General features: G+C 40.5%; 2 protein-coding genes and 1 pseudogene across 4 annotated transcripts; all 3 read right to left on the minus strand.

Annotated features, from left to right (window-relative positions):
* Positions 1-6,193: 6,193 nt before the first annotated feature.
* LOC137183667 (hyaluronidase PH-20-like) lies at positions 6,194-13,392 on the minus strand. 3 transcript variants are annotated; one of them, XM_067590862.1, is made up of 5 exons: positions 12,943-13,390; positions 11,466-11,556; positions 8,627-9,590; positions 6,904-6,993; positions 6,195-6,805 (listed from the first exon to the last, which is right to left on the minus strand). In XM_067590862.1, the coding sequence occupies exons 3-5, from the start codon at positions 9,569-9,571 to the stop codon at positions 6,377-6,379; spliced, it is 1,464 nt and encodes a 487-aa protein (XP_067446963.1). In that variant the 5' UTR covers positions 9,572-9,590; positions 11,466-11,556; positions 12,943-13,390; the 3' UTR covers positions 6,195-6,376. The 3 variants fall into 3 exon arrangements, with proteins under 3 accessions (XP_067446964.1, XP_067446963.1, XP_067446962.1); XM_067590863.1 differs by lacking the exon at positions 11,466-11,556 and having other exon boundaries at positions 6,194-6,805; positions 12,943-13,392; XM_067590861.1 differs by lacking the exons at positions 11,466-11,556; positions 12,943-13,390 and adding an exon at positions 10,624-11,312 and having other exon boundaries at positions 6,196-6,805.
* Positions 13,393-15,446: 2,054 nt separating this feature from the next.
* LOC137183668 (hyaluronidase-5-like) lies at positions 15,447-20,711 on the minus strand. The gene is made up of 4 exons (XM_067590864.1): positions 20,604-20,711; positions 18,954-19,878; positions 17,856-17,945; positions 15,447-15,984 (listed from the first exon to the last, which is right to left on the minus strand). The coding sequence occupies exons 2-4, from the start codon at positions 19,869-19,871 to the stop codon at positions 15,655-15,657; spliced, it is 1,338 nt and encodes a 445-aa protein (XP_067446965.1). The 5' UTR covers positions 19,872-19,878; positions 20,604-20,711; the 3' UTR covers positions 15,447-15,654.
* A 1,215-nt stretch (positions 20,712-21,926) lies between these two features.
* Positions 21,927-25,841, minus strand: LOC137183860 (hyaluronidase-4-like; annotated as a pseudogene).
* Between the last annotated feature and the right edge of the window lie 206 nt (positions 25,842-26,047).

Here is a 26,047-nt window from a genome sequence, read left to right on the forward strand (position 1 = left end):
TGTTATAGGAAACTTTAGCACCTGTAAAATAAAGTTTTACCCTGTAAATTCTTAGAGTGGTTCCTGAAAAAGAACAATGTCAAGTCAAATAATTTTTTATTTATAGCCCAATTATCACAAATCACACATTTGCATCAGGGGGCTTTACAATCTGTACAATCTGTCCTTAGATGCACAGTTTGAATAAGGAAAAACTCCCCAAAAACACTTTTAATGGGGAGAAAAAAGGAAGAAACCTCATGGAGGATCCCTGTTCCTGGACGTACAGACAGGAAATAGATGTTGTGTGAACAGAATAAACCAAGAAAGAAAAATGACAGTATGGACAGGAACAGGCTGACACAATTACAGATACACTGATAACATATATGTCAATGTCATTTGGTTATAATTACAGTAAAAACTGAGAGATTGTTTAAAACTTCTGGCTTGGTACAAACCTGTCTTAAACTACGCAAATATGTTTTCTGAGTAATGTAATGACGACTGAATGACACTGATGGATTTTTTTCTGTATTATGAGAAAATGTTGTCAGTTAATGGACTTGGTAACTGTGGATACTGAACATATAAATTAAATGTTCAGTGTCCTTTTTTCCCACCAAAATACCAGATGTCGCAGTAAAATCTCTGCTGGTAGAAACTGCAGCAGCGTTTCAGTGTTTGTGGTTGTGTTCAGACTCTGATGAAAGATCCTGGTCTCTGTTTAATACAACGGCAGCATCTTTAATTAACCTGAACCAAACCCGGGTCTCTGCATCCCCCCCCCCGACCTCCCACTGCAGAGACACATAGGAACGTAGCTTCAGGCAGAGACTTCTTCTACTTTTTCCATCAGCTTCTGTTCTGGAGAGGCGACAGAGAGACTGTTTTTTTTACATGAACTGAGCTGTGATGAAATTATAATAATCTGATGTGCTGAGTCGGTAGCGGCGTTCTGTGTGCAGGAGCTGCGTGTCCCTCAGATCTTTGTTGTGTGAAATCAGAAACAGCAGTAGGGACGAGATGACTGCAGCCGGCCGCTGGAGGAGGAAAAACGCTTCTGACAGCAGAACTGAAAACAGAAGAAAAACACCCCGCTGCCTCGAGGACACAAACAGAAACAGTGTCAGTGTGCTCGCTGACACACTGAGCTCCACATAAATGTACTCTGAGATTCACTTTTGTACATTTTGAGGTATTTTACTTCATGCTGTTAGAGCCTCTTTAGTGCTGCATCAGTTACTGTTACTGCTCTACAAACTGCTGCTCTTGCATTTTGGGCTTTTCTTCAGTATGAGTGAAAAAACGCCTGCACACTTACTCAAAGCTACAAAATGTAATCAGATAGTTCGTATGAGATAGTTTAATAATAATAACACACCTATATTTATACATCCATGCTCACTGACAGGCTGATAAGCTCCATGATGATGGGTGTGTTTAACCATCCAGCCTGCACACGGTGATAAACATCTGAAAGCAATTATCAGTTCAATAAAGTGCATCAAAAAGAGCATCCCTCAAAAAAAAAATATCACAAATATCAAAACATATATGTCATATGATACACATTACATCAGATTCAGCATCACATATATCAAAATCAACATCACTTTCATTCTATATTATTATATTATGTGTTATAGATATTAATGCCTCTCAATGTGCAGATTGGAGCTTTTGCACTTGGTGCAAGTTGGAAGAGGTTCTACAAAACGATGCTCTAAATTAAGTTAATAATTAAAATAAAATTTAGTTTGTTTTCAGGTAAAAAGATGTAGTAAATGTAATAGTTACTACATTGTAGTATATTAGGGTTCCTTAAATTCAGTGTATTTGCTTCCTCGTCTGCTGGAGATGAATGTTCAGTGATTCGTGCTGCAGCCTCTCTACACATCCAGAGACTCTGTGTTGTGTTTCTGTTTTGTTGTGTGGCTTTTCTGTCACAATGAAGGGCGGGATTATCCTGCAGACAGACTGAATATGAGCAAAACCTTCCTCGTTCTCATCATCCAAAGTGAAATCCACCAATCAGAAAATTCTGCAGATAGGAGGTTTTGCGCTTTGGCCATCGATATGTATTATATTTACAAATGTGTGTGTCAGGATCTGGGATTATAAAGCCGTCAAGAAGCTACAAAAATCTATTTCACACTTTAGAGAAAATGTTTAATTTCATATTCTTGATTCAGATCTTGAGGTGAAAGAGTCTAAAGAGTGAAAATGTAAAAACTCTCTTTGGATCAGGAGGATTTTCACATCGTCTCCTCTTCTTAGAGATCTAACACCAGTGTGTCTGAGAGTTACAGGTCACACTGGTCCTGCTGCATCAGTTACTGGCTGCTCTACAAAGTCCTGTTCTTGTATTTCAGCCCGGTCTTCGGTGTGACCTTTTTTAAAAACCTGAAATGAAACACAGACAGACGGCAGCTTCCATATCTGCTGTTTGGAGCCGCTGTCAAAAACTGTTCTGGTTTCTTTAACCTCATTAGTAACTCAGCTAGAACGCTGGCGTCTGCTCGTTGGCCCTCGCTCCCTTCTTGTCTCTCCAAATGTCATTTTTGGAAATCTGCCTGGACCTTTTCATAAAAAAAAAAAAAAAAAACAGGCAGGTATTCACTGGTATTTTGTGTACAGCCACATACTGTCCTTCATCTTTAAAGACACAGACACAGACGGTTATTTAGACCTGCCGCTCTGTTTCTGTGTCACCTACAGTGTTTCTGACACTTTCAAAAAGAAACTTTAAGGTGTTTTCTTTTTGTCAAAACCTCATTTATGCACATAGTCACTCTGGTTCAGGAGCTACAGCCAGAAGAGGAAGAGTTTTAAAACCAGAAAACAGGAAGACTGGAGTTTACTTCTCATTATTTTAAATAGTTGTCAGTTTTGGCCGAGAAGGGGAAGTTGTGCCTCAGAGTCTGAAGTCCCTGAGGGGCTTTATTCATTCATGCCAGCTGACACTGGGCTTCTACAGTGGACTGGTCTGTGTTTATATTTATGACTCCAAATGTGAATGAAGCTTCAGTAGCTGCTGAGAATGAAGGGAAAAAATGAAGAGAGACCCGACCCCCCACCCACCATCACTACCGCCTCAGCCCCTATTTGTGCACCGTATTCAAATGTTTTTCCATATTACTCTACAGTCAGTGTTTTTGGTGTTTTTCATCGGTCTATTAGTGTTATTTTCTTCTTGTTTTTTATAAAAGTTTGTATAATTGTGAGGAGGGAGCTGGTTCAGCTGTGATACTTGTGGTTCAGTGAGTCTGATATGTGGAGGGACGGAGCTCTGACTCCCCCTACAGGACAACAACCTGCAGTGCAGCTCAGACAGTTTCTCCTGCAGCAGAACTCAAATCCTCCGATCTCAGATTACACCTGAACACACGTTTACTCTCACCTCAGTTTTAGTGCCATATGCAGGTAATAAATTAGAAAACATTGGATGAACTCCTGGGTTTGCAGATTTGTCTGATATTGAAGTTTCATCCTGGGGGAGAGGATATTTATGGTCTGCTACACAAATTTGTGTGATAATTAAAGGACAGCTTCACAATTTTTCATGTGTGTGTTAAACCAGCAGTCAGGTGTCCATATGAGCAGTGAAAGAGGTTTTCCTCGCTGTAATCATTCCTCCTGTTTATACTGGACATTAAAAGATCCTTCAAATGTGTTTTCAATGGAAGTGATGGAGGCCAAAATCCACAGTGTGTCCACACAGTCATTTAAAAGTCTGTGTGAAGCTTCTATTCAGCTTCAGCAGTCTGAGTTAGTCATATCAAGTGGATATCTGACACATTTACAGTCTTTTTAGCATCAAATTCCCTCTTTGTGTTTCCTCGGACAGTGTTTCCCTGTTGAGCTGCAGGTGGAAGTATAGTAACAAAAAGAGGAACTTTGGCACTAAAAAGACTGTAACGTTGAAAGATATCTACTTGATTTGACTCATTTGGACGCTGAAGCTTCATATTAGCTTCAGATAAACTTTTAAATATATTTTTGTCCTCCATCACTTCCATTGTAAGGTCATTATGAAGGGATCTTCTAATGGTCAGTATGAACAGGAGGAATGATTACAGCAAGAAAAACAGGTTTAATGTTCATTTAGGCTCCTGACTGTTGTTTTAAGACACATTTAAACAATAGTGAACCACTCCTTTAACTTCTTAGTACAGAGGTGCAGAGCAGCTCCTCTCAGATTGAGGCTGTTTGGACTCTAGTAACCTACTCAGATGGATTATTAGACCAAAACCTGTCTGGTGAGTCTATGATTCATAAAATTTTCCAAGACTCAACTGCCTGTCTAACAATTTTAAATAGAAAAAAAAAAGTTTCTTAATGTCAGTTGCAAGATGTTATGTAAGATTATGACACAATCAAGAATTGATGATGCATGCAACTTCCATTATCATGCTCTTGTTAAACCACAGAGCAGCTTGCAAACTGTACAAAACACAATGATTCATTCATTCATATCTTTGATTATCTGAATAAAGAACATTTTAACTCCTTACAGTGGTGAAGGGATCCTCTGATGGTCAGTATGATCAGGAGGAATGATTACAGTTAGAAAAACAGGTTTAAATGTTCTGACTGTTGTTTTATGACACACTTGAAAAACTGTGAACTCGTCCTTTAATCATCTAACTAAATAAGTTTTATCTTGTGAGACAGGAGCTGTTTCAGACAGAGGCTGAACTGAGAGGCTGCATAAAGGGCCAGTAGAAGATAAATGTATCACAATTAACAATCTATTAATGTAATATACATTAATATATTAGTCACAAAGGCCAATTTTCAATAATGAGTACTTTTACTTTAATACGTTAAGTACATTCAGCTGATAACACTTCTGTACTTTCACTTAAGTAGAATTTTAACCCTTTCATGCATGGTGTCCACTACAGTCGGCAGGTATTTGGAAGCCATCTTGAACCATGTAACTTGTAGCACCATGTCCCAACTACCAGGTGTTGAACCCCCAAAGTGTCGTCTACAATTTCAGCTGAATATCATTTTTGACTCTCTTTTTTGTGATATTGAATCATAAATTCAACATGGCGGCGGGTGGAGGAAATGCACCAAGTAGTTCAGGAATATCTGTTAAATACTTTTATTCTCAGAGAAAAAAAACAGGTAAAAAGTATATTTTTCAACTAAATAAGATGTCTGAAATACTTTTATCAAGTTTTTAATAATATTTTTCTTGTACATTATTTTCTGTGACTGAAAATACATCCGTCCGCTCCGGTGGACGTCATGCAACAAACGGTACATTCTGTCTATCGGGCCTCGGTCTTGTTTTTCAAATGTCCTCTCTATTGTTGTTGTTATCTAATGTTCCTATGTGTATTCATACCATTTGCTCTTAGTAATAAAATAATATATATATAAACATATATATATATATATATATATATATATATATATATATATTGCCTATATTGATTTCCATGAATAACTTTTTACTCCGTTGGTGTCCACTACAGTGGACACATTTCAAAATTCAATATATTAAAAAAAAAAAGTTACTGACATGATTTTTCACTTGTTTAAGAATAAAAATAAACAGTAAAAAATTTTTACTCTGTGATTTCATAATTCATGCATGAAAGGGTTAAATGCAGGACTTTTACTTGTAATGGAGTATTTATAAAATGTGGTATTTTACTTATTTTACTTTTACTGATTGATTCTTCCACCACTGCTTACAGCTGAGTTCTGTGAGAGAAATTCTTTCCTTTATTAGCCTGATAACGGACGTGTGTGTCATACTGGAATCTGGGGAGAATTTACGACTCTGTGATATTTTATTTCAGACGAGACATGTGAAACCTGAACCTGGAAGCATCTGGTTTACAGAGTCTCCGTTTGGTTTGGAACATAACCAAGGCTGGTTCACGAAGTGTCAATAAATTATATATGTAGAAAGTTTCAACATCTCCAGTTCAACACTTGATAAACTCTGTACGCTCATAAAGATATTGTGATATAGCTGAAAGTTCAGGAGCAAGCAAGTCGAAAAGTGTAATTTAATAGATTGCAAATGTATAATGTGGGAATTTGCATATTTGTTTTATGTCGAGGGGTTGATGTGTCAAAACCTTGTTTTAATATCATAATAATAATAATACCTTTCATGCCAATAAATGCAACTTTTAGCGCTTTACAAATTATAAAAGACATTTTAAACTTGGCCACCAGGCTGCAGGTTAATCCTCCATTAATATAAAAGAGTGAATGAGAGATTTGGTTAAACTAAATAAAAATATCTTTAATGGCAAACCAGATAAAAACAGTCACAAAAAACAAGTAAATGAATGAACAACAGGCTCAGATATCTTTAAACATCTTGTCACACACAAATAGTCCAAACTTTCTGTTAATTTACAATTTACATCACGACATACTTCAGACAGAGTATTATCATCCCCAGCAGGAGGAGGCGGGACCTGTCAGAAGTGCGGCATCCAGCAGAGCGACTCCGTGGGTTGATGACGGCCTCCTCGATGACGTTGAGCGTCAGGACTGATCGGCACGGCTCCTCGCTGTAGCACATGCAGTCAAAGTTGCGGTCGAACCAGTCGATGTCGTCCTGCGAGAGGCCGCCGCTCACAGTGAGCGGGGCGCCGAGCCTTTGCCGCTGGATCCTGTAACGGCGCGGGTCGAGGTGGAGGAAGACGTCGTCGTTCCAGCGCTTCCTCACACAGCGACCTCGGCCCTGGCAGAGCGCGTCACTGCACAGCTGCGTCGCCGTGGAGACGTTCAGGATGTACGGGTTCATGACCTGCTCCAGGTGCTGTCGAGCGTCAAAGCAGGAATCCTACAGGACACTGAGTCAGTTAGTTGCTGTGAATTAAATTTAGCAGAAGAATATGTTCAAAACTTTCCCAAAAAACCCAGAGTGATGTCACTTCCTACCTCAGAGTCGGTGACGTTCATGTCTCCCCAAGAAACAACACCAGCGGCGCCGAGAGCAGCAGCTTCTCCGATAGTGTTGACCAGATCAAACTGTGAAATAACAGCCAGTTAGAGAAAAGCAGGAAGTGGCCTTCTACCAGCTGGGCATGTTGATTGATAAATAGCAAAACTCTGGGTCCATTTCCAGGTATCTTGTTAAAAAATAACTAAAATGACACCTCCTCCTCAAATACCAGCGCTCAGGTCGGTTACATTGTTATCTCAGTGTCTCTCCTCTGCTCCGCTGTTACGTCTATCAGCAGGTCTCAACGAGGGGAGTCACATCCACCTGCTACATGACGCACATTTCCTTATTTGGACATCACTCCTGGAGTTGGGGGTGTTCTCCAGAGATAAAGCTGAACTACTGACACACGCAAAGTGCTTTCAAGGGACTCTCTATAACCTGTTGTTCCCCTTCTTCTTCTTTCCACAGTTAGGTTGTAAAAAATAAGCAATAAATGAAAAGTGCAAAGCAAGAATTGCCTTTGAAGTTCTTCCCTACATGTTACACGGTGTGCTGTCTCTGTGTTACTTCCTACCTCAAATTCAAAACCCTGACACTTGCTTACAAAATAGCAACTAAAACAGCTCCTGCCTACCTGAACTCCCTCATTCAGGTCTACACTCCCTCCCGCCCACTACACTCTGCCAACGAAAGGCGCCTGGTACCACAACAGGACCCTAAGTCACTAGCTAGACTCTTCTCCTCTGTAGTTCCCCAGTGGTGGAACGAGTTACCAAACTCTGTTAGATCTGCAGAGTCCCTCTCAATCTTTAAGAAAAGACTAAAGACCAGGCTCTTTCGCGAACACCAAAAAAACAAAACATGCTTCTATGCACTCAATGCACTCTAATCATTGCCTTGTTGCACTTCCTGTTGGCATCTACGTCCTATCGGGCCCAAACTTAAGCTTTATGGCACTTACTGGTGTTGTTGTCTCCTGACTAGATCCCTGCTTGTGTTGTATCAGTGTCATATGTACGTCGCTTTGGATAAAAGCGTCTGCTAAATGAAAAATGTAAACGTAATGTAAATGTAAATGTGTTATGGGTGTATAAATAGGTCTGTCTGCTTATTTACAATGCACTTGGTTTTAGTTCAGTTATCAGCGCAGTCGTCTATGATCTGGGAGACTCAGGTTCAAGACCCGTTGTGTTAGGGTTAGGGTTAAGGTAGTTTATTCATAAACACTTTAACACTTTAATATCCTAAAATTAAAAGCATAATAAAAACAAAAACTGGATTTTTACACCTATTTCCACTTTCATTAGGATACAAATCCAAATGTAAATAATATTTGCGTTGCCTCAACAAATATAGATACAAATACAAATACTGGGCTCTCTGCACATCCCTAGTAAGTACAGATAGACTTTAAATTAAGATTTAAGGTGGGAACACACACTAAAAATCACTAGGTAAAAATTTTATCCAGTTTCTTGTCAATCATCTCTACATGGACACCTGGGAGTCAGTTCTGTCTCTTCCACCATGTCCCCTCACCAAAGGAGCAAAGGTCATCTGTATATACACTATTTCCTCTTTGGTATTTTAAAGTGTAAACTGTTGCTATGGTTACCTGCAGTGTAATATACGATCACATAGGCGAGAGATCAGTATTTCCTGGAGTAACCTACATTGTGCCTAAAGGTGACAAAAAGGTGTTTTTTTGTATTTCACCTCTGACATGTAGTCGTCAACGCTGTCCTTGTACACGGGGCGGATGTAGGCGTAGACGGGGATGGAGTAGGAGCTGTTGGGGAGCGTTGACACCCTCATGGCCTCCTGGATGCGATAGCGGACGAACAGTCGGGCCTGCTGGGAGTCTCTGAGCACCAGCTCCAGGTAGATGGAGGGAAAGAGCGCCGTGGACTCTCTCCAGAGCCACAGCAGCTCGTCATTCCTGTTGTACTCGATGGCGGGACACTCTCCGGTGAAGCCGTCCATGTCCTTGTTGTAGTCATAGTTGTAGCAGTCGGGGTACAGGTAGTAACCCCACAGTCTGTTGGGCCTCAGCCTCTTCCCGATGCGGATGGATCGGATAAAGTACCTCTTGGCTGCGCGTTCGAAGACGATCTTCGCCCGGTCCTCCGCCTCATCATCGGTCAACGTCGCGTTCTTCTTCTTGACCGTTTCGATGGAAATCTGTCGGTAGATGTCTTTGCTGCCCCAGTTTCGGATCCACTGCGGCCTCCACTCCTCGAAGTCGAGCACGGCGAGGCCCGGCTGGTCGGCGGGGATGTAGTACTCAATGTCATCCTCCGCCAGCTCGTGATGCTCCTGCAGGTCTACCAGCTGCGGCAGGCCTTCATCGTACATCTCGCCGGTGTCTTCGTCCACGTAGGGGAAGATGCCAAAGCGGTCGGTGTAGAATATGGAGATGCTCTGGTTGGTCGCCGTTTTCAGCGTGCTGCTGACGAAGTCGAAGTAGGAGAGGTCGAGGGGCATGCCGAAGCGGATGTTGCACAGCTCGGTCGGAGCGTTCCACATGAAGAGGAAGGGGAGGTCGGGACGGATGGGAGGGTCCGTCCTCGGTAAGGCGTAGCTGGAGCACAACAGGGCCAACGTGGCGATGACGACAGAGAGGAAATGTTGTTTCTCATCGAATAGTTTGACTTTGTTCATTTTGAAACAGGAATCTGATCTGTGAAGAAAAGGCAACAGAATAATAAGAGGTGAGTATCAGTTCTGTAGCTCTAAAATGAGTAAACTTTGTTCTGATGTCAGAGTTGCTCACACTTCATGAAGGTTGTCTCCGAAAAGGGACAAAAGTAAAACAACTACATACAAATTTTCACACAAAGGTGTTAAACTTAGACAAATCTAGTCTACAGACAGCAACATGTTTCTCTCTGCCTTCCATAACGTAGTAACATTCTTGCACACGGAAAGCATAATTTAGCCACTTTTCAAAACCCTTAAACTTCAGTCATTCAGTTCCACGTTGTATATTCAAGATTTGTCCACATAACTTAAACTAACTTTAACTAACTTACTTACATTTTTTAGTCATGCTTGCGTCATGGTTCTGTGGTAATATCACAACAACTACTGTATGGATTGCGATGTAATTTGATGCAGACATTCATGGATCCCCTGACTTTTCCTCTCGCGCCACCATGAGGTTCACATTTGTGTTTTAAGTGAAATATCTTAACAACATTTAATTAAATTTCGTACAAACATTCATGTCCTCCTCAGGATGGATTGTATCAGCCTTTGTGATCCTCTGACTTTTCATCTGGCGTCATCATCAGGTCACAATTAATCTGTCCAACACTTTGATTTATGTCCAGTAACCTTCAAAATTTAAGATGTTCCCATAGCTAGCCATAGGTTTACTTTGTAATTAGTGCTAATTAGCAAATATTAGCATGCTAACATGCTAAACTAAGAGAGTAAACATGGTAAACATTATACCTACTAAACTTGTTAAACTTGCTAAAGCATGTTAGCATTATCAGTGTGGGTATATTAGCATGCTAATGTTAGCATTTAGCTCATAGAGCCGCTAGTATAGCTGTAGACGCTTCTGGTTTCCACATTAAACCTAATTGAGGTGTATGTTAAGGGGTTAAAAGTTTTTAAAACAAGTTTTTAAATTTGCAGGATGGTAGAATTAGTTTTTAGGCGTAGAGATGTATCTACGATGTCCTAACACCTGTTCTGCAGCTTACCAGGTTCAACAGCAGGAAACAGCACCTGGCGGGGAAGTCGCTGCTCAAAGTCTTATTTAGCAAAGACGGAAAGCAGAAGGTCAACAAAATGTTCTCTGTCTTCTGTTCAGATGTATTTTTACAAATTTAAATTTGAATGTTGCATTCTGACATCATAGCAAGAAAAATGTGTTGCTGTCAAAAAAAGAAACTCATATTAACGTCAGATCTCCCCGTTTAAATCTGAAAAAGTGACTGTGAAGGATTTTCCTGTAAGATATTTGAACATCTGAGTGTTTAAAGCTATTTATATCACACAGGTGAGTTTTAAATATCAGGAAGATTTAAGTTTGGTCTTGTTTTAATTCAGTAATAGCAGCAAAATAACTCCTGCTAAAAACTCTGCATTCATAGAGAGTCTGGTCTGATTTTGTAATAAAAAGACAGCAGGTGATTTTACACATCATCCCCTTAAAGTCCCAAACAGTCATTATTTTTCATGATATTAATGAATTGTGTTTAAAAATAGATTCACTGTTTGCTTCAAAAATAAACATTCTAAATGTGTCCAAATGTATTTCCTGCAGAATGAGAAGAGTTTATCTGGCAATCAAATAAAACAGAAAATAAAAGTTCCTTATATTGACTTTGTGTGTCAGTGTGTCTTCATGTTTGTGTTTATCAGCTGCTTCATTCACAAACATCTTCCAGTGTGTCCATGAAGGGAAACAACGGTGTCCACACACTGGAATTTAGCGCCAAAAAAAAACTTTTTAGGGTCAGAGCCAATCAGCAGCTACCACATCTCGCGGCTGAAGAATGTTAAAGCGCCGCCGACGGCCGCTGATTGACAGCTGGCTCACCTGCTGCTCTCCTCTGGCTGCGGTCTGAGCACAGGTGCTTGAGTTCAGGGGGTTTCGTTGTGACTCGTTATCAACCACCGATGCAAAACACCTGGGAAAGTTTTTTCAGCCCAGCGGATCAGAGGAACCTCCAGTTTCAAGTTAAAAATAAAACTGTGGAGTTATGACAGGTGCAACGACATGGCACCACATGCCGTGACTTCAGGAAGGATTTATGTCTTTAATATCCTGCAAAGAGCTGCTGGCTGAGTAAATTTTTGGTGTTTCCTTTGTTGCGTAAAAAAAAGAGATTAAATATGAATCAGCAGCACGGCTTCAGTTGAAGCCACTATAGTTCTCATTTCATTGCAGCGACTAAACAAGCAGTTCAACATTTCTCTGTTATTGAGAAATGTCAGTAAGAACACTTTCTCTTTCCTCAATGACTGAGGCTGTGAGGACACGTCACCTGCAGCTGCTCGTGTGAAGAAACACTGTAGCCGAAGGCGGGAAAACTCAGCCTGAATGAATAAAGATGTGCTATCTGAAAATGTAAATGCACATCCATAAACCACAGTTTAATATAGAAAATGAAGGCTGAAAGGCTGCAGCCACAATACATTCACCAGCCACTTTATAGGGACACCTGTTTAATCTAATGCAATCCAACACAGCAGCTCTGCTATAAACTCTACTTTTATGAAGCTTCTACGGTTTCAGTTTTTGTTGACATTGTCAGAAAAGGTGAAAATTCTACTTTATGTTTATTACTGAGGTCGTTTTTAATCAGAATCAGCTTTATTGCCAACAAGGTAATCAGATTACACACAAGGAATTTGACTTGTGTTGTTACAGTAGCAGTAAATACTACTAAATAAATACAAAAAGAAGAATTTACAATAGAAGAAAAATGTAAAATATAAAATAATATTCTTTAAATGTGCTCTATAAATAGATTTAGATTAGAAAAAGATGTAATATTCCACTTTGCCCATCTGCCAACATCTGTGCTGATACTGTTGTATTTATATTGTATTGATGTTTTGATGATAAATCTGTTATATGAGGCTTAGTCAATAAAAAAAACCAACACAAAGGAGCAAACTGAAACCAGACACCTTACAGACCATACAGATACTTCTACTTCTAATTATAGTTGTCTGTCTGCAGTCTCACATAGTCAAATAGTTTTACACACTCTGCACAGTGTCAGCTTTATTATTTTTACAAGGTCACAGGATCTGATGTGTAAATACAGTATCTGTGTCTCCAGGCAGGTTACAGACAGATATTTTATAGGTTTATTTTTTGACAGTTTTATGATTTCTGTCATTTCAGAAACACTCCTGTCAGTTTATTTTAAAAGCAGAAATAATGTCACAGCTGCTGCTGAACTCGACCCCAGTAATGTTTCGGGTTAAACTCTCAGAAAAACACCAATAAACCTCTTGAACCCAAATGAGACAGTTAAATGAGACATCATTAACAACGCACCAACCTGCTCTGCTCTGGTGGGGGGGTCCCGCTGTCCAAACTGCCCGCTTGGTGAAAGCTGAAATGATTACCTGTTAGTCGTAAACACTAACCTCACACTCCTCTGTGAGTCTAAATCGCTCGTCTTTAAATGAGCTGTTGCAGCAGCTTAAATTACAGCCAGAACACTTGTGGAAACTTGTCAAAGCAAAGTGGATCTGCAGCCCTGGGGTGTTCCGTTTTTTATTGGGAGGTCCTGAAGTTTTCCAGGCTGTTTTTTTTTCTCCTCCTCCTCCCTGCCTGGAGGAAGATATCTGAGGAAGCTCCAGGTTGAAGACAATGCGGTGGACAAATATCCGAGGCCTCTGTCCGGACACGTGAGGAATGCAAAGACAGTTTGAACTTGGTCAGCTGTGATTGGAAATCTACTGAGGAAGTCCAACTGGTTTATCATCAGGATGATGAATCACACGGCTGATTCCATTACAGATTACCAGCAACATCTGCCCAAAGTTCAGACTTATTATCAACTGATTTTCAGTTGGATTTAGTCAACAAGTCTATTAAAGGGAAGATGTTTTCCACTAATTTTGCCAGCAGAGTGAATAATACGAAATTTTCCCTAAAAATTACACATTCTGAGAAAGACAAGTCGTCACAGGAAGTCCTTTGTCATGTTGTTAACTGTTTAAAAGGATTGAAAACACAAATAAAATCTGCAGTTAATCTGTTGATCTGTTTACATCAGACATTAGGGGACGTGTCCTAAACTATTGCTATGTTCACATTACAGGCCTTAATGTTCAATTCTGATATGATAGTCGATAGTTCATATTCATGTTTGTAAGTGACATGTATCCACTGAATAGTTAGTTCAGTTCCTTCTATAGAATGATGTATTTAATTTAAGTTGCTGTATAAATGATTATTTTTGTACCATAACTACATATAATGCTTGACACGTATGTACATATATGTGTGTATATATGTGGAATGTTTGTTGCTTTTGTTTGTGGTGTAAGTTATGGTTTTTTTGTTTGTTTGTTTTGTTTTTTTTCTCTGTGGGTGTGAGTATTGAATATGTGTTTTATGTTTGTGTATAATACTAAAAAAAAACAACAACACTGAAATATGAGCCGCATCTGGAATAACAACAATAAGGTCGGATCATAAACATGGATGTACTTTTTTTGGCGGGCTGTGAGGTGCCGACACTGAGTGTTGACGACAGGCTACATGTGCCAAAAAACCACATGAACTCCGATCTGAGCGTTCTGTGCCAGATATGGATCAGATGTAGAACCACATAGATCTGATATGAAAAGATAAACCTGATTTGGTTTGTTTATTTTTAGTGTTTTGGCAGCTTAATAGCTTGTGGTGCGATTAAACATGGCAGATGATGTTTTAGAGCTTGTTTGATGAAAACCGCCGGCCGCAACTGCTGGAAACACTCGATGTGTTGTAATATCAAAACTAGGAGCTAAATTAGACTGAAAAGCTTCATAGAGTATACAATACATTAGGCCTGCAGCTAATCAATTTATCATTAAGTCCATAAAATGTCTGAAAATATCGAAAAATGCCCGTGACATCTTCAACAACAGTCCAAACCCTGATGGTTGTATTATCCTGTGTATCCTGTATGATAAAGAAAAGCAGCAACTCTTCACATTTATGAAGCTTTTTTGTTTGAAAAGTGACTGAAATGGTCGACTAATCGATTAATCAATTGTTGCAGTTCTTAAGTATTGATTAGCTGAGTCTCTCTTAACCTTTATTCTGTCTTTTACCTTTTTATTTTCATGTTTCATATATATTTCTACTGCTACCATTAATAATAATAAACACTTTGTTATATGACGCATGTTTGATTAAAAACACATAGTGTACTAATTGACTAATCCTTGACCTTATTGTCCTCAGATTCTCGCCTACAGCACTGTCTCACTAATACAGACAGAAATTAAAACGCAATTATTGCATTTTATTCAGGGTGTGCCAGCGCCTTGATGTTGTTATTGCTGGTTTATTGACACACCTAAATGGAACAAATCCATCACCATGTTATCTACACCTGAACTTTCTTGCTATGACAAGTAAAAATATCTGCGGTAAGAACGGTCTGTTTCTCTCGTTAGTGATTCACACAGCACAACACGGGGAAGAACAGGTCACTGATTGACTGTAAACAGCAACGAGTTCAGATGCTGCCCTGAACTTTGTGTTTACTGCTCCTACCCCTCTTTAAACCTGCAAGAAAAAAGTGCTGAACCCTGACACATCATCAGCTTTTAAGTTGATATGTTGAACTTGTCAGCAAACAGTTGCTTATTTCCACATCCAGCAGTTACGGAGCAACATTATCATTCATGTGGAGTCGTGTTTCTGTCCACCTGGTGAATGTGAGTCCAATATTCACTCTCTTTTAGCTCTTTTTTACTCTCCACCAACTCCTGAGAGAAATATCTGGCTCTTTAGCTGCTAAATGCTCCACTATGTTCACCAGAAAGAAAGATTCAGAAAAACTTTTATTTAGGCCGCATTTAAGTTTTAATTCAAACAAATCACAGTATTATGTCTGATTCAGGTGAGAGTCACATTTAATTATGCGAACTATGAAATATTTTCACCCAGATTCATCCCTTTCTGTTTTTACATAATGAACAATCTTTAAATTTAACGTCATGCAGATCACTACACAATCACACCAGTAAGGGACGCTGTTCCAGGCCGATTACACCCAGATGAGTTGGATCGTGGTCGGATGCGTCAGCTTCGGTGAACAGCTTCCTCCCGCGTAGCACTGACAGGTGAAGTTTTCGGCCCAGGCGTTGAGGTCGGCGGCTGAGGGGAGACCGATCGCCATGTACTTCCTCTCACCCCGTACGATGCTGAAGTACGCGGGGTTCAGGTGCAGGTAGTTGGCGGAGTCATAGTTCTTCCTGACGCAGCGGCCCTTCCCCTGGCACAAGACTTTGCTGCACAGCATGGCGGCTGCTGTCACGTTGGCGATGTACGGGTTGAAGGTGGACGTCAGAAACTCAGACAGAGAGTGACACGATCCCTGCAGGGAGGGGGGCGGGGTTTATAGTTGAGACGCAGGTGTGTTGTTAGAACAGGAAAATGGTCAGTTATGAGTTCAGTTTAGTCGAGAAATTTTCTTTTAAAGGAAATTTAAATATTTTTTTCATCTTTTTAAACATGAAATTTTTATTGAATTTAGTGTAAAATGTAAATTTATTGTCAAATGTTAGAAAATGAGAAAATGTTTACATACAAAAATGGTTAAAATCCAAAAAAATAAAATAAATACAAATTTAATTTAATGAATTAAAGTTCAGCTAATATCAACTTGTGCGTGGTGCAATGCTAATAGTTTTTGGACAACAACAGAGGTCTAAAGCACAGAGGAATAAGATATATCAGGCTTTGATACACACACAATACTTGTTAGTAGATCAGTTCATCGTTGGTTTGGATCCAAACATGACCTAACCCAAGAGGAAAAACATAGAAAATTGCAGCCTCATCCTTTAAAGAAGCATTTCTGATGTATTTTTGTCATTTCACTACTAAAAAAAACCAAGTAATTTATTTTAAAATTACTCCAAAAAAACACAAAAACATAAAAACAGTCAAAAAAACATCAAATATCAATACATTAAACACATAAGAAGCAGAAAATTCAAATGAAGTTGAAGTAGCTTTCACACATCTGTCAGTCGAGATAAAGAAAACACTTCAGTGTCAAAGCTCTCAGTTCCTCCTAGAACAAGAAACCATGATCCACTAATTATTTGCTGATTAACGCCTGGTCATCTGTTCCTGTTTGTAGACCTGTGAAGGGTTTCACATATATAATATGTTCTTATGGCTGCAGACACACACAGCTGCCCTCTGCTTCATCTCTGAGAAAATATCTGTTCATATAAGCATTTGAATATCATATTAAGACAGACCAGTCCAACCAGCGGTGGTGGAAAGTAACTAAGTACATTTACTCAAGTACTGCACTTAAGTAAAGTTTTGAGGTACTTGTACTTTACTTGAGTATTTCCATGTGATGCTACTTTCTACATTTCAGAGGGAAATATTGTACTTTCTACTCCACTACATTTATTTGACAGCTTTAGTTACTTTTCAGATGAAGATTTGACACAATGGATAATATAACAAGCTTTTAAAATACAACACATTGTTAAAGATGAAACCAGTGGTTTCCAACCTTTTTGTCTTTTGACGTCTTACAAAAAGCAGTGTGTAGTCGGGGTCACATTTCACATGTCTATGAGTTGTTAACAGCTCCACCAAATAGTGATTTTTCCCTCTAAACTTCTCACATGCTTTCATTTCAATAAATGTTCAAATGATCCAATATTTCAGCAAAAATCAAAGATTAGAGAAAAAGTCCAAAAACTGAAAACAGATTTGTGTATCAGAACTTTGTTTTTTCTTCTTTCCTCTCCCATTAATCATCTCACCACCCCTCAGATTTATCTGCTGACCCTTTGGAGGGGCCCCACCCCTAGGTTGGGAACCACTGGACTAAACTAGCTAACTGTATATAAAGTAGTGTAAACTAGCTCCACCTCCAGCAGCTACAACAGTAACATGCTGCTCTAACACTGATGCTTCACTATTAATAATCTAATGATGTCATATATAATAATATATCAGTCAGAGGGACCAAACCACTACTTTTACTGCAATACTTTAACTACATCAAGCTCATAATACTTATGTACTTTTACTGCAATACTTTAACTACATCAAGCTCATAATACTTATGTACTTTTACTGTAGTAGGATTTTTCATGCAGAACTTTTACTTGTAATTTTTACATTGCTGTAATGGTACTTTTACTACAGTAAAGGATATGAGTACTTCTTACACCCCTGCCAACTAGTGGATAAACTTGAGAAAAGTGTGGTTACCTTGTTGTTGTAGTCTTTGATTCCTCCCCACATTATGACCCCTGCTGCTCCCAGAGCTGCAGACTCTCCTACAGTGCTCACCAGGTCAGCCTGAGGGAGGAAGAGACAGGAGGTTTGACACATTCTTAAACAAGACTAGGTCAAAGCCTGTGTGAAAGTGTGAAAGTATGAAACGCTAAAAGCCCTTTAAGTGATATTTTAGTGATATTATGATATGATCATATAATCACTATATCACTAATTCAGATATGGTGCAATGATAACTCTGTGTATTATGCTAACCAAATATGAGAACACAACCAAATACAAGAAACACAGAACAGAAAATTAGTTACTAAAATAACAGTTTCTGAGGGACACTAAGTAGTGATGAATGCGCCTGGACTTAACTTCTTTTTATCGTTATTGTTTTTAACATTCTGTGCTTTTATTACAGAGTGATAGTGGAGAAATGACAGGGAACAGGAAAAGGGAGGGAGAGATGCAACAAAGGTTCCCTGCCCGGATTTGAGTGTTAATCCACGGAGGACCTCACCTGCCTGAACCTCAATTCCTTTAAAACAAGTTTCTATTTTGTTGCAGCTTTTCTGTCTTTGGTTTTGTTCTCTCACTTTGCAGTGTTTCCTTATCAATGCTGCACATGTTTTCCTGATTTGCTTTTTGTTTTTCTATTTGTGTTTTCTAAGTTGCAGTGTGTTGAGCTCTCAGGGCCACTGTACTGTTCCACCTGACACAAGTGCAACAAGGCCTGCATGAAGTAACCTAAGTGCTTAGCAGATTAGCTGGAACTAGAGAAGGATAGAGAGTTAGAGAAAGAGCATATTAGGTGAGTAAGTACTCTCAGAAGAGCAATTTTTGAAGACAAAGCGATTCTAATGACTGAATCAAATTTGATAACTCATCTCACCACAAGGGACCATACAGGAGAGTAAAGAGGCCTTAACATGAACACCATGTCATACTGAAGAATGAAGAGAAACAAATGGACATCCAGTCTAATTATCAGGCTTGTAAAATCCATGTTTCCTTCAAACAGTCCCTGCTGCAACCTACACGACCAACCTAAAGTTAGTTTGTAAGTAACTCAAGCTAGTTCACCTCAGTGTGGAACTTTTGGGTCTGGTCTCGGTACAGTGGCCTGCAGTAGACGTAGATTGGAACCGTGTACGGCCGTTTAGGCAGCCCCGCCACCCTCAGCGCCTCCTGGATTCTGTTGCGGACAAAGAGTGCAGCCTTGGGGGAGTTCCTCATGGCCCTGTGGAGGTATATGGAGGGGAAGAGGGCAGTGCTGCGCTCCCACAGCCACATCATCTGGTTGTTCTGCTCCTGGGTCTTCGCAGAGCACTTCCCTGTGTAGCTGGACTTCCTCCAGTTGTAATTGTGGCAGTCGGGGAACAGGTAGAAGCCCCAGCGGCGGCTTGGACGCTCACCGATGCCAAGGCTGATGGTCTTCTCCATAAAGCGCCGCCCGGCGTGCTGGAACTGGTTCTTTGCCAGTTTGGAAATGCGCTTTGATGATAAAAACGGGGCCATCTGAAGGGCGTGAAGGATGGACAGCTTTTGATAAATACGTTTCGATCCCCAGTTCAGTTCCCACAGAGGGCGCCAAGACTCCCAGTCAATGACAGCCAGCCCAGGAGAGGAATCCTGGGAGATTAAGTGATCTATCTGGTGTTGGGCCATGGCCAGATGCTCCGTCAGGTTACCCTTTTGGGGGACCCCGCCATTGTAGCGCTTGTGTTTGGCATTGTTGACTTTAGGGTAGAGGCCGAGGCGGTCCTCGTAGAAGATGGTGAGGAACTGACCGTGCACCGCGCCGGGCGTGGTCACCGCCTGGAAGGCTGCAGTGTCCAGTGGGATGTCGAGTTGTTGACACACGTCGGTGGGGGCGTTCCATATGGCCACAAAGGGGTGGTCGTGGATCAGTGGCGGCTCGGTGGGTGGCAGGGTGAGGACGGTGGTGATGGATCCGATGATACAGAGCGTGAGGCGGGACAGGAAGGGCAGGACCATCATGATGGCTCTGGACAGAAAAAGAGAAGAAACAACAAATAACTCCCCGACACATTCTGCTCCGTCCACTCCGCCTCCATGTTCACACGGAGGGTTTGCTGTATCAAAGGCCGTCCCGAACCTGTTAGTGCGGACAGGAAGTGGACAATAAAACCCTCCGACAGCGAGTCTACATCGCTGCAGACTTGTCATTTTCAGCTTTCTATTAACAAATACAAGTGCTGAACAAGTCTAACTGTTTAAAATAATCAAGCTCTCTCCTTCATGCATCTTGTTTCCTAATGTTATTGTGCTATATGTGAATGCTAATGAGCTTTAATAAATATAAATTGATTATAATTTACATTATTTCTTATTTCTCAAAGACTTAACATTTTGTAAAGATGAGGTTTTCGTCTGACAAGTTCTGCTGTCTCATTAGTGTCGTAGTGAGACTGGAACGATCGTCATAGGTTGGATGCATATGTTGCACAAACAAAAAATGATGGTTTTCACCTGACAATCACAAAATGCAGATCACGAATAAAAACTTTGAAATTAATTTAATCAAAGATGAACGTAAACTCAATCTACCGGTTAGTTAACTGTTGCTACAAATTTTGCAGAAACTCCAAAACTGACATCTTGTCCAGAAAATGTTCAGATGATCGATTCTATATTATTTAAAAGTGTCTAATAATCTCCTTCATCTAAACAGGTAAGTAAAATATGAATTTTAAATAGTTTTACACCTACCTGCCACTCTCTTCAGTGACCCAAGAAGGACTGTTCACTCTTTCTAAACTTCTCTGAGTCTGTTTTTTGCTGTTTCATGTGTAAGAGGAAACTGTTTCTTCACTCTGATCGATTGTTATCTGATAAACGATGTCTCGCCTGGACCCCACATTCAGTCAGCTGTTGGATCCTGAGTCGAGGATTCAGGGGTTAATGCCTTGCTCAGGTGTAACAGTATTTGTTGTACTAACACCTTTTTGTGATTTAAATAGTTTAACAGATTTTCATTTGGTGTCATTTACAATTTGACATAGCAGAGAAAGAGAAGAAAACCTCTCAGATCATCAATGCATTCACTCTTTATACTGTATGTAGCACATATGAAACACTTTGGTATCATAATTGAACGTATTAAAGAAGAATTTGGAAAATGAAAACAACTTCAGACAAAACTACCAAAACTACTTTTTACTTTGTTGATGAGGTAAAGAAAAGTGAAAAAAGATGAAGAAAAGTTCAATTAATGTTTTAGTTTCTTTATTATAGACACACATCCTCTTCCACTCTGCATTTATTATTGGTGATGCTTCTGGCATCAGTGTATTTTATATGATAGGGTTGTTACTCAGATGGGCTCTATCAGACCGGCTCTACTGACCGGCTCTATCAGACCGGCTCTATCAGACCGGCTCTACTGACCGGCTCTATTGACCGACTCTATCTGACCGGCTCTACTGACCAGCTCTACTGACCGGCTCTACTGACTGGCTCTACTGACCGGCTCTATCAGACCGGCTCTAATGACCGGCTCTACTGACCGGCTCTAATGACCGGCTCTACTGACCGGCTCTACTGACCGGCTCTACTGACCGGCTCTATCACACCGACTCTATCAGACTGGCTCTATCAGACCAGCTCTATCTGACTGGCTCTATCAGACCAGCTCTATCAGACTGACTCTATCAGACCGACTCTATCAGACCGGCTCTATCTGACTGACTTTATCAGACCGGCTCTACTGACTGGCTCTATCAGACCGACTCTATCAGAACGGCTCTATCTGACCGGCTCTACTGACCGGCTCTATCTGACTGACTCTATCAGACCGGCTCTACTGACCGGCTCTACTGACCAGCTCTATCACACCGACTCTATCAGACCGGCTCTATCAGACTGACTCTATCTGACTGACTCTATCAGACCGGCTCTATCTGACCGGCTCTATCAGACCAGCTCTATCTGACTGACTCTATCTGACTGACTCTATCGGACCGGCTCTACTGACCGTCTCTACTGACCTGCTCTATCTGACTGACTCCATCAGACCAGCTCTATCTGACTGACTCTATCAGACCAGCTCTACTGACCGGCTTTACTGACCAGATGCGTCAGCTTCGGCAAACAGCTTCCCCCCGTGTAGCACTGACAAGTGAAGTTTTCGGCCCAGGCGTTGATGTCAGCAGCAGAGGGAAACTGGTCGCCAAGTTCTTCCTCTCACACCGTTTGATGCTGAAGTGCGCAGGGTTCAGGTGTAGGTAGTGGGAGGAGTCATAGTTCTTCCTGATGCAGCGGCCCTTCCCCTGGCACAAGACTTTGCTGCACAGCATGGCGGCCACCGTCACGTTGGCGATGTACGGGTTGAAGGTGGACGTCAGAAACTCAGACAGAGAGTGACACGATCCCTGCAGGGAGGGGGGCGGGGTTTATAGTTGAGACGCAGGTGTGTTGTTAGAACAGGAAAATGGTCAGTTATGGGTTCAGTCTGAAATTTAAATCTTTCTTTCATTGATTTCATTTAATTTTCATTGAATTTAGTGTAAAATGTAAATTTGTTGTCAAATGTTAGAAAATGAGCAAATATTTATGGATCTGAGGTGCTTTAACAACATCAGGTTGTGTTGTGGCTTCGTTTTTAAGAAGAAATCAAAATGTTTACATACAAAAATGTTTAAAATCCAAAAAACTAAAATAAATACAAATTTAATTTAATGAATAAAAGTTCAGCAAACATTAACTTGCATTTATCTAAATTGCATCTAAATGTGTGGTGCAAAGCTAATAGGTTTTGGACAACAGAGTAATAAGATATATCAGGCTTTGATACACACACAATACTTGTTAGTAGATCAGTTCATTGATGGTTTGGATCCAAACATGAGATTTGTTGACAAGAAAAAAAATGTAGAAAATTGCAGCCTCATCCTTTAAAGAAGCATTTCTGATGTATTTTTGTCATTTCACTACTAAAAAAACCAGTCATTTATTTTAAAATTACTCCAAAAAAAAACACAAAAACATAAAAACAGTCAAAACGTCAAATATCAATACATTAAACACACATAAGAAGCAGAAAATTCAAATGAAGTTGAAGTAGCTTTCACACATGTCAACCTGTCAGTCGAGATAAAGAAAACACTTCAGTGTCAAAGCAGTCAGTTCCTCCTAGAACAAGAAACCATGATCCACTAATTATTTGCTGATTAACGCCTGGTCATCTGTTCCTGTTTGTAGACCTGTGAAGGGTTTCACATATATAATATGTTCTCATGGCTGCATATGCACACAGCTGCCCTCTGCTTCATCTCTGAGAAAATATCTGTTCATATAAGCATTTGAATATCATATTAAGACAGACTAGTCCAACCAGTAGTGATGGAAAGTAACTTAGTACATTTACTCAAGTACTGCATTTAAGTGCTTTGAGTTTACTATAGTAGGATTTTTCATGTAGGACTTTTAGTTGTAATGGAGTAGTTTTAATTTGCTGTATTAGTACTTTTACTCAAATAAAGGATACACGTACTTCTTACACTGCTGCCAACCAGTGAGTAAACTAGTTGGCAGTCAGAAAAAAAAGTGTGGTTACTTTGTTGTTGTAGTCTTTGGTTCCTCCCCATATTATGAGCCCTGCTGCTCCCAGAGCTGCAGACTCTCCTACAGTGCTCACCAGGTCAGCCTGAGGGAGGAAGAGCCACACAGGAGACTAGATCAAAACCTGGTACATGTGTTGACCACCTGTGAAATGCTAAAGGCCTTTTAAGTGATATTTGAGTGATATTATGATATGATCATATAATCACTATATGATCATATAATCACATATAATCACTATAACACTAATTCAGATATGGTGGAATGATCATTCTGTGTATTATGCTAACCAAATATGAAAACACAACCAAATACAAGAAACACAGAACAAAAAATCAGTTTCTAAAACAACAGTTTCCAAGGGACATTAAGTAGTGATGAACATGCTTGGACTTAACTTATTTTTATCGTTATTGTTCTTAACATTCTGTGCTTTTATTACAGAGTGATAGTGGAGAAATGACAGGGAACAGGAAAAGGGAGGGAGAGATGCAACAAAGGTTCCCTGCCTGGATTCGAGTGTTAATCCACGGAGGGCCTCACCTGCCTGAACCTTGATTCCTTTAAAAACCAGTTTCTATTGTGTTGCAGCTTTTCTGTATTTGGTTTTGTTCTCTCACTTTGCAGTGTTTCCTTATCAATACTGTACATGTTTTCTTGATTTGCTTTTTGTTTTTCTATTTGTGTTTTCTAAGTTGCAGTGTGTTGAGCTCTCAGGGCCACTGTACTGTTCCACCTGACACAAGTGCAACAAGGCCTGCATGAAGTAACCTAAGTGCTTAGTAGATTAGCTGGAACTAGAGAAGGATAGAGAGTTAGAGAAAGAGCATATTAGGTGAGTAAGTACTCTCAGAAGAGCAGTTTTTGAAGCGATTCAAAAAATAGCGATTCTAATGACTGAATCAAGTTTGATAACTCTGCGCTCCCACAGCCACATCATCTGGTTGTTCTGCTCCTGGGTCTTCACAGAGTGAAGACCCTTCACAGAGTGAAGACCCAGGAGTGTAGCTGAGTGTAGCTGGACTCCTTCCAGTCATAGCTGTAGCAGTCGGGGAACAGGTAGAAGCCCCAGCGGCAGCTTGGACGCTTGCCGATGTCGAGGCTGATGGTCTTCTCCATGAAGCGCCGCCCTGTGTTCTGGAACTGGCCCTTTGCCAGTTTGGAAATGTACTTTGATGATAATAACGGGGCCATCTGAAGGGCGTGAAGGATGGACAGCTTTTGATAAATACATTTCAATCCCCAGTTCTGGTCCCACAGGGGGCGCCAAGACTCCCAGTCAATGACAGCCAGCCCAGGAGAGGAATTTGGGGAGATTGAGTGATCTATCTGGCGTTGGGCCATGGCCAGATGCTTTGTCAGGTTACCCTTTTGGGGAACACCACCATTGTAGGGCTTGTGTTTGGTATCGTCGACTTTAGGGTAGAGGCCAAGGCAGTCCTCGTAGAAGATGGTGAGGAACTGACCGGGCACCCCACGGGGTGTGGTCACCGCCTGGAAGGCTGCGGTGTCCAGTGGGATGGCATGTTGTTCACATATGTCGGTGGGGGCGTTCCATATGGCCACAAAGGGGTGGTCGTGGATCAGTGGCGGCTCGGTGGGTGGCAGGGCAAGGACGGTGGTGATGGATCCGGTGATACAGAGCATGAGGCGGGACAGGAAGGGCAGGACCATCATGATGGCTCTGGACAGAAAAAGAGAAGAAACAAGTAACTCTCAATCCCCGACACATTCTGCTCCGTCCACTCCGCCTCCATGTTCACACGGAGGATTTGTCGTATCAAAGGCCGTCCCAAACCTGTTAGTGCAGACAGGAAGTGGACAATAAAACCCTCCGACAGCGAGTCTACATCGCTGCAGACTTGTCATTTTCAGCTTTCTATTAACAAATACAAGTGCTGAACAAATGTAACTGTTTAAAATAATCAAGCTCTCTCCTTCATGCATCTTATTTCCTAATGTTATTGTGCTATATGTGAATGCTAATGAGCTTTAATAAATATAAACTGATTATTATTTACATTTTTTCTTATTTCCCAAAGACTTAACATTTTGCAGAGATGAGTTTTTCACCTGACAAGTTCTGCTGTCTCACTAGTATCCTAGTGAGACTGTAATGTTTGTTATAAGTTGGATGCACGTGTTGCACAAATAAAAAGATGATGGTTTTTACCTGACAATCACAAAATGCAGATCACAAATTAAAATTTTGAAATTAATTTAATCAGAGATTAACATAAACTCGATCTAACAGTTAATTAACTGTTGCTACAAATTTTGCAGAAACCGAAGACATATTGTCCAGAAAATGTAGGTAAGTAAAATATGATTTTTAAATAGTTTTACACCTACCTGCTGCTCTCTTCAGTGACCAGGGAAAGACTGTTCATTCTTCTAAACTTCTCTGAGTCTGTTTTTTGCTGTTTCATGTGTCAGGGAAAACTGTTTCTTCACTCTGCTCGATTGTTATCTGATAAACGTCCCGATGTCTCGCCTGGACCCCACATTCAGTCAGCTGTTGGATCCTGAGTCGAGGATTCAGGGGTTAATGCCTTGCTCAGGTGTAACAGTATTTGTTGTACTAACACCTTTTT

The sequence above is a fragment of the Thunnus thynnus genome, chromosome 5 (assembly GCF_963924715.1).
Source record: "Thunnus thynnus chromosome 5, fThuThy2.1, whole genome shotgun sequence".
NCBI classification, from domain to species: Eukaryota; Metazoa; Chordata; class Actinopteri; order Scombriformes; family Scombridae; genus Thunnus; species Thunnus thynnus.

Excerpts from the sequence above, each read along its gene's own strand:
- LOC137183667 (XM_067590863.1), bottom strand. The coding sequence starts at position 9,571 with ATGAACAAAGTCAAACTATTCGATGAGAAACAACATTTCCTCTCTGTC. Across the intron at positions 6,994-8,626 it reads TTGACGACTACATGTCAGAG|TTTGATCTGGTCAACACTAT; the intron begins GTGAAATACAAA and ends GTTATTTCACAG. Across the intron at positions 6,806-6,903 it reads TGAACGTCACCGACTCTGAG|GATTCCTGCTTTGACGCTCG; the intron begins GTAGGAAGTGAC and ends AGTGTCCTGTAG.
- LOC137183668 (XM_067590864.1), bottom strand. The coding sequence starts at position 19,871 with ATGATGGTCCTGCCCTTCCTGTCCCGCCTCACGCTCTGTATCATCGGA. Across the intron at positions 17,946-18,953 it reads CCCAAAAGTTCCACACTGAG|GCTGACCTGGTGAGCACTGT; the intron begins GTGAACTAGCTT and ends TTCCTCCCTCAG. Across the intron at positions 15,985-17,855 it reads TCAAAGACTACAACAACAAG|GGATCGTGTCACTCTCTGTC; the intron begins GTAACCACACTT and ends CCCTCCCTGCAG.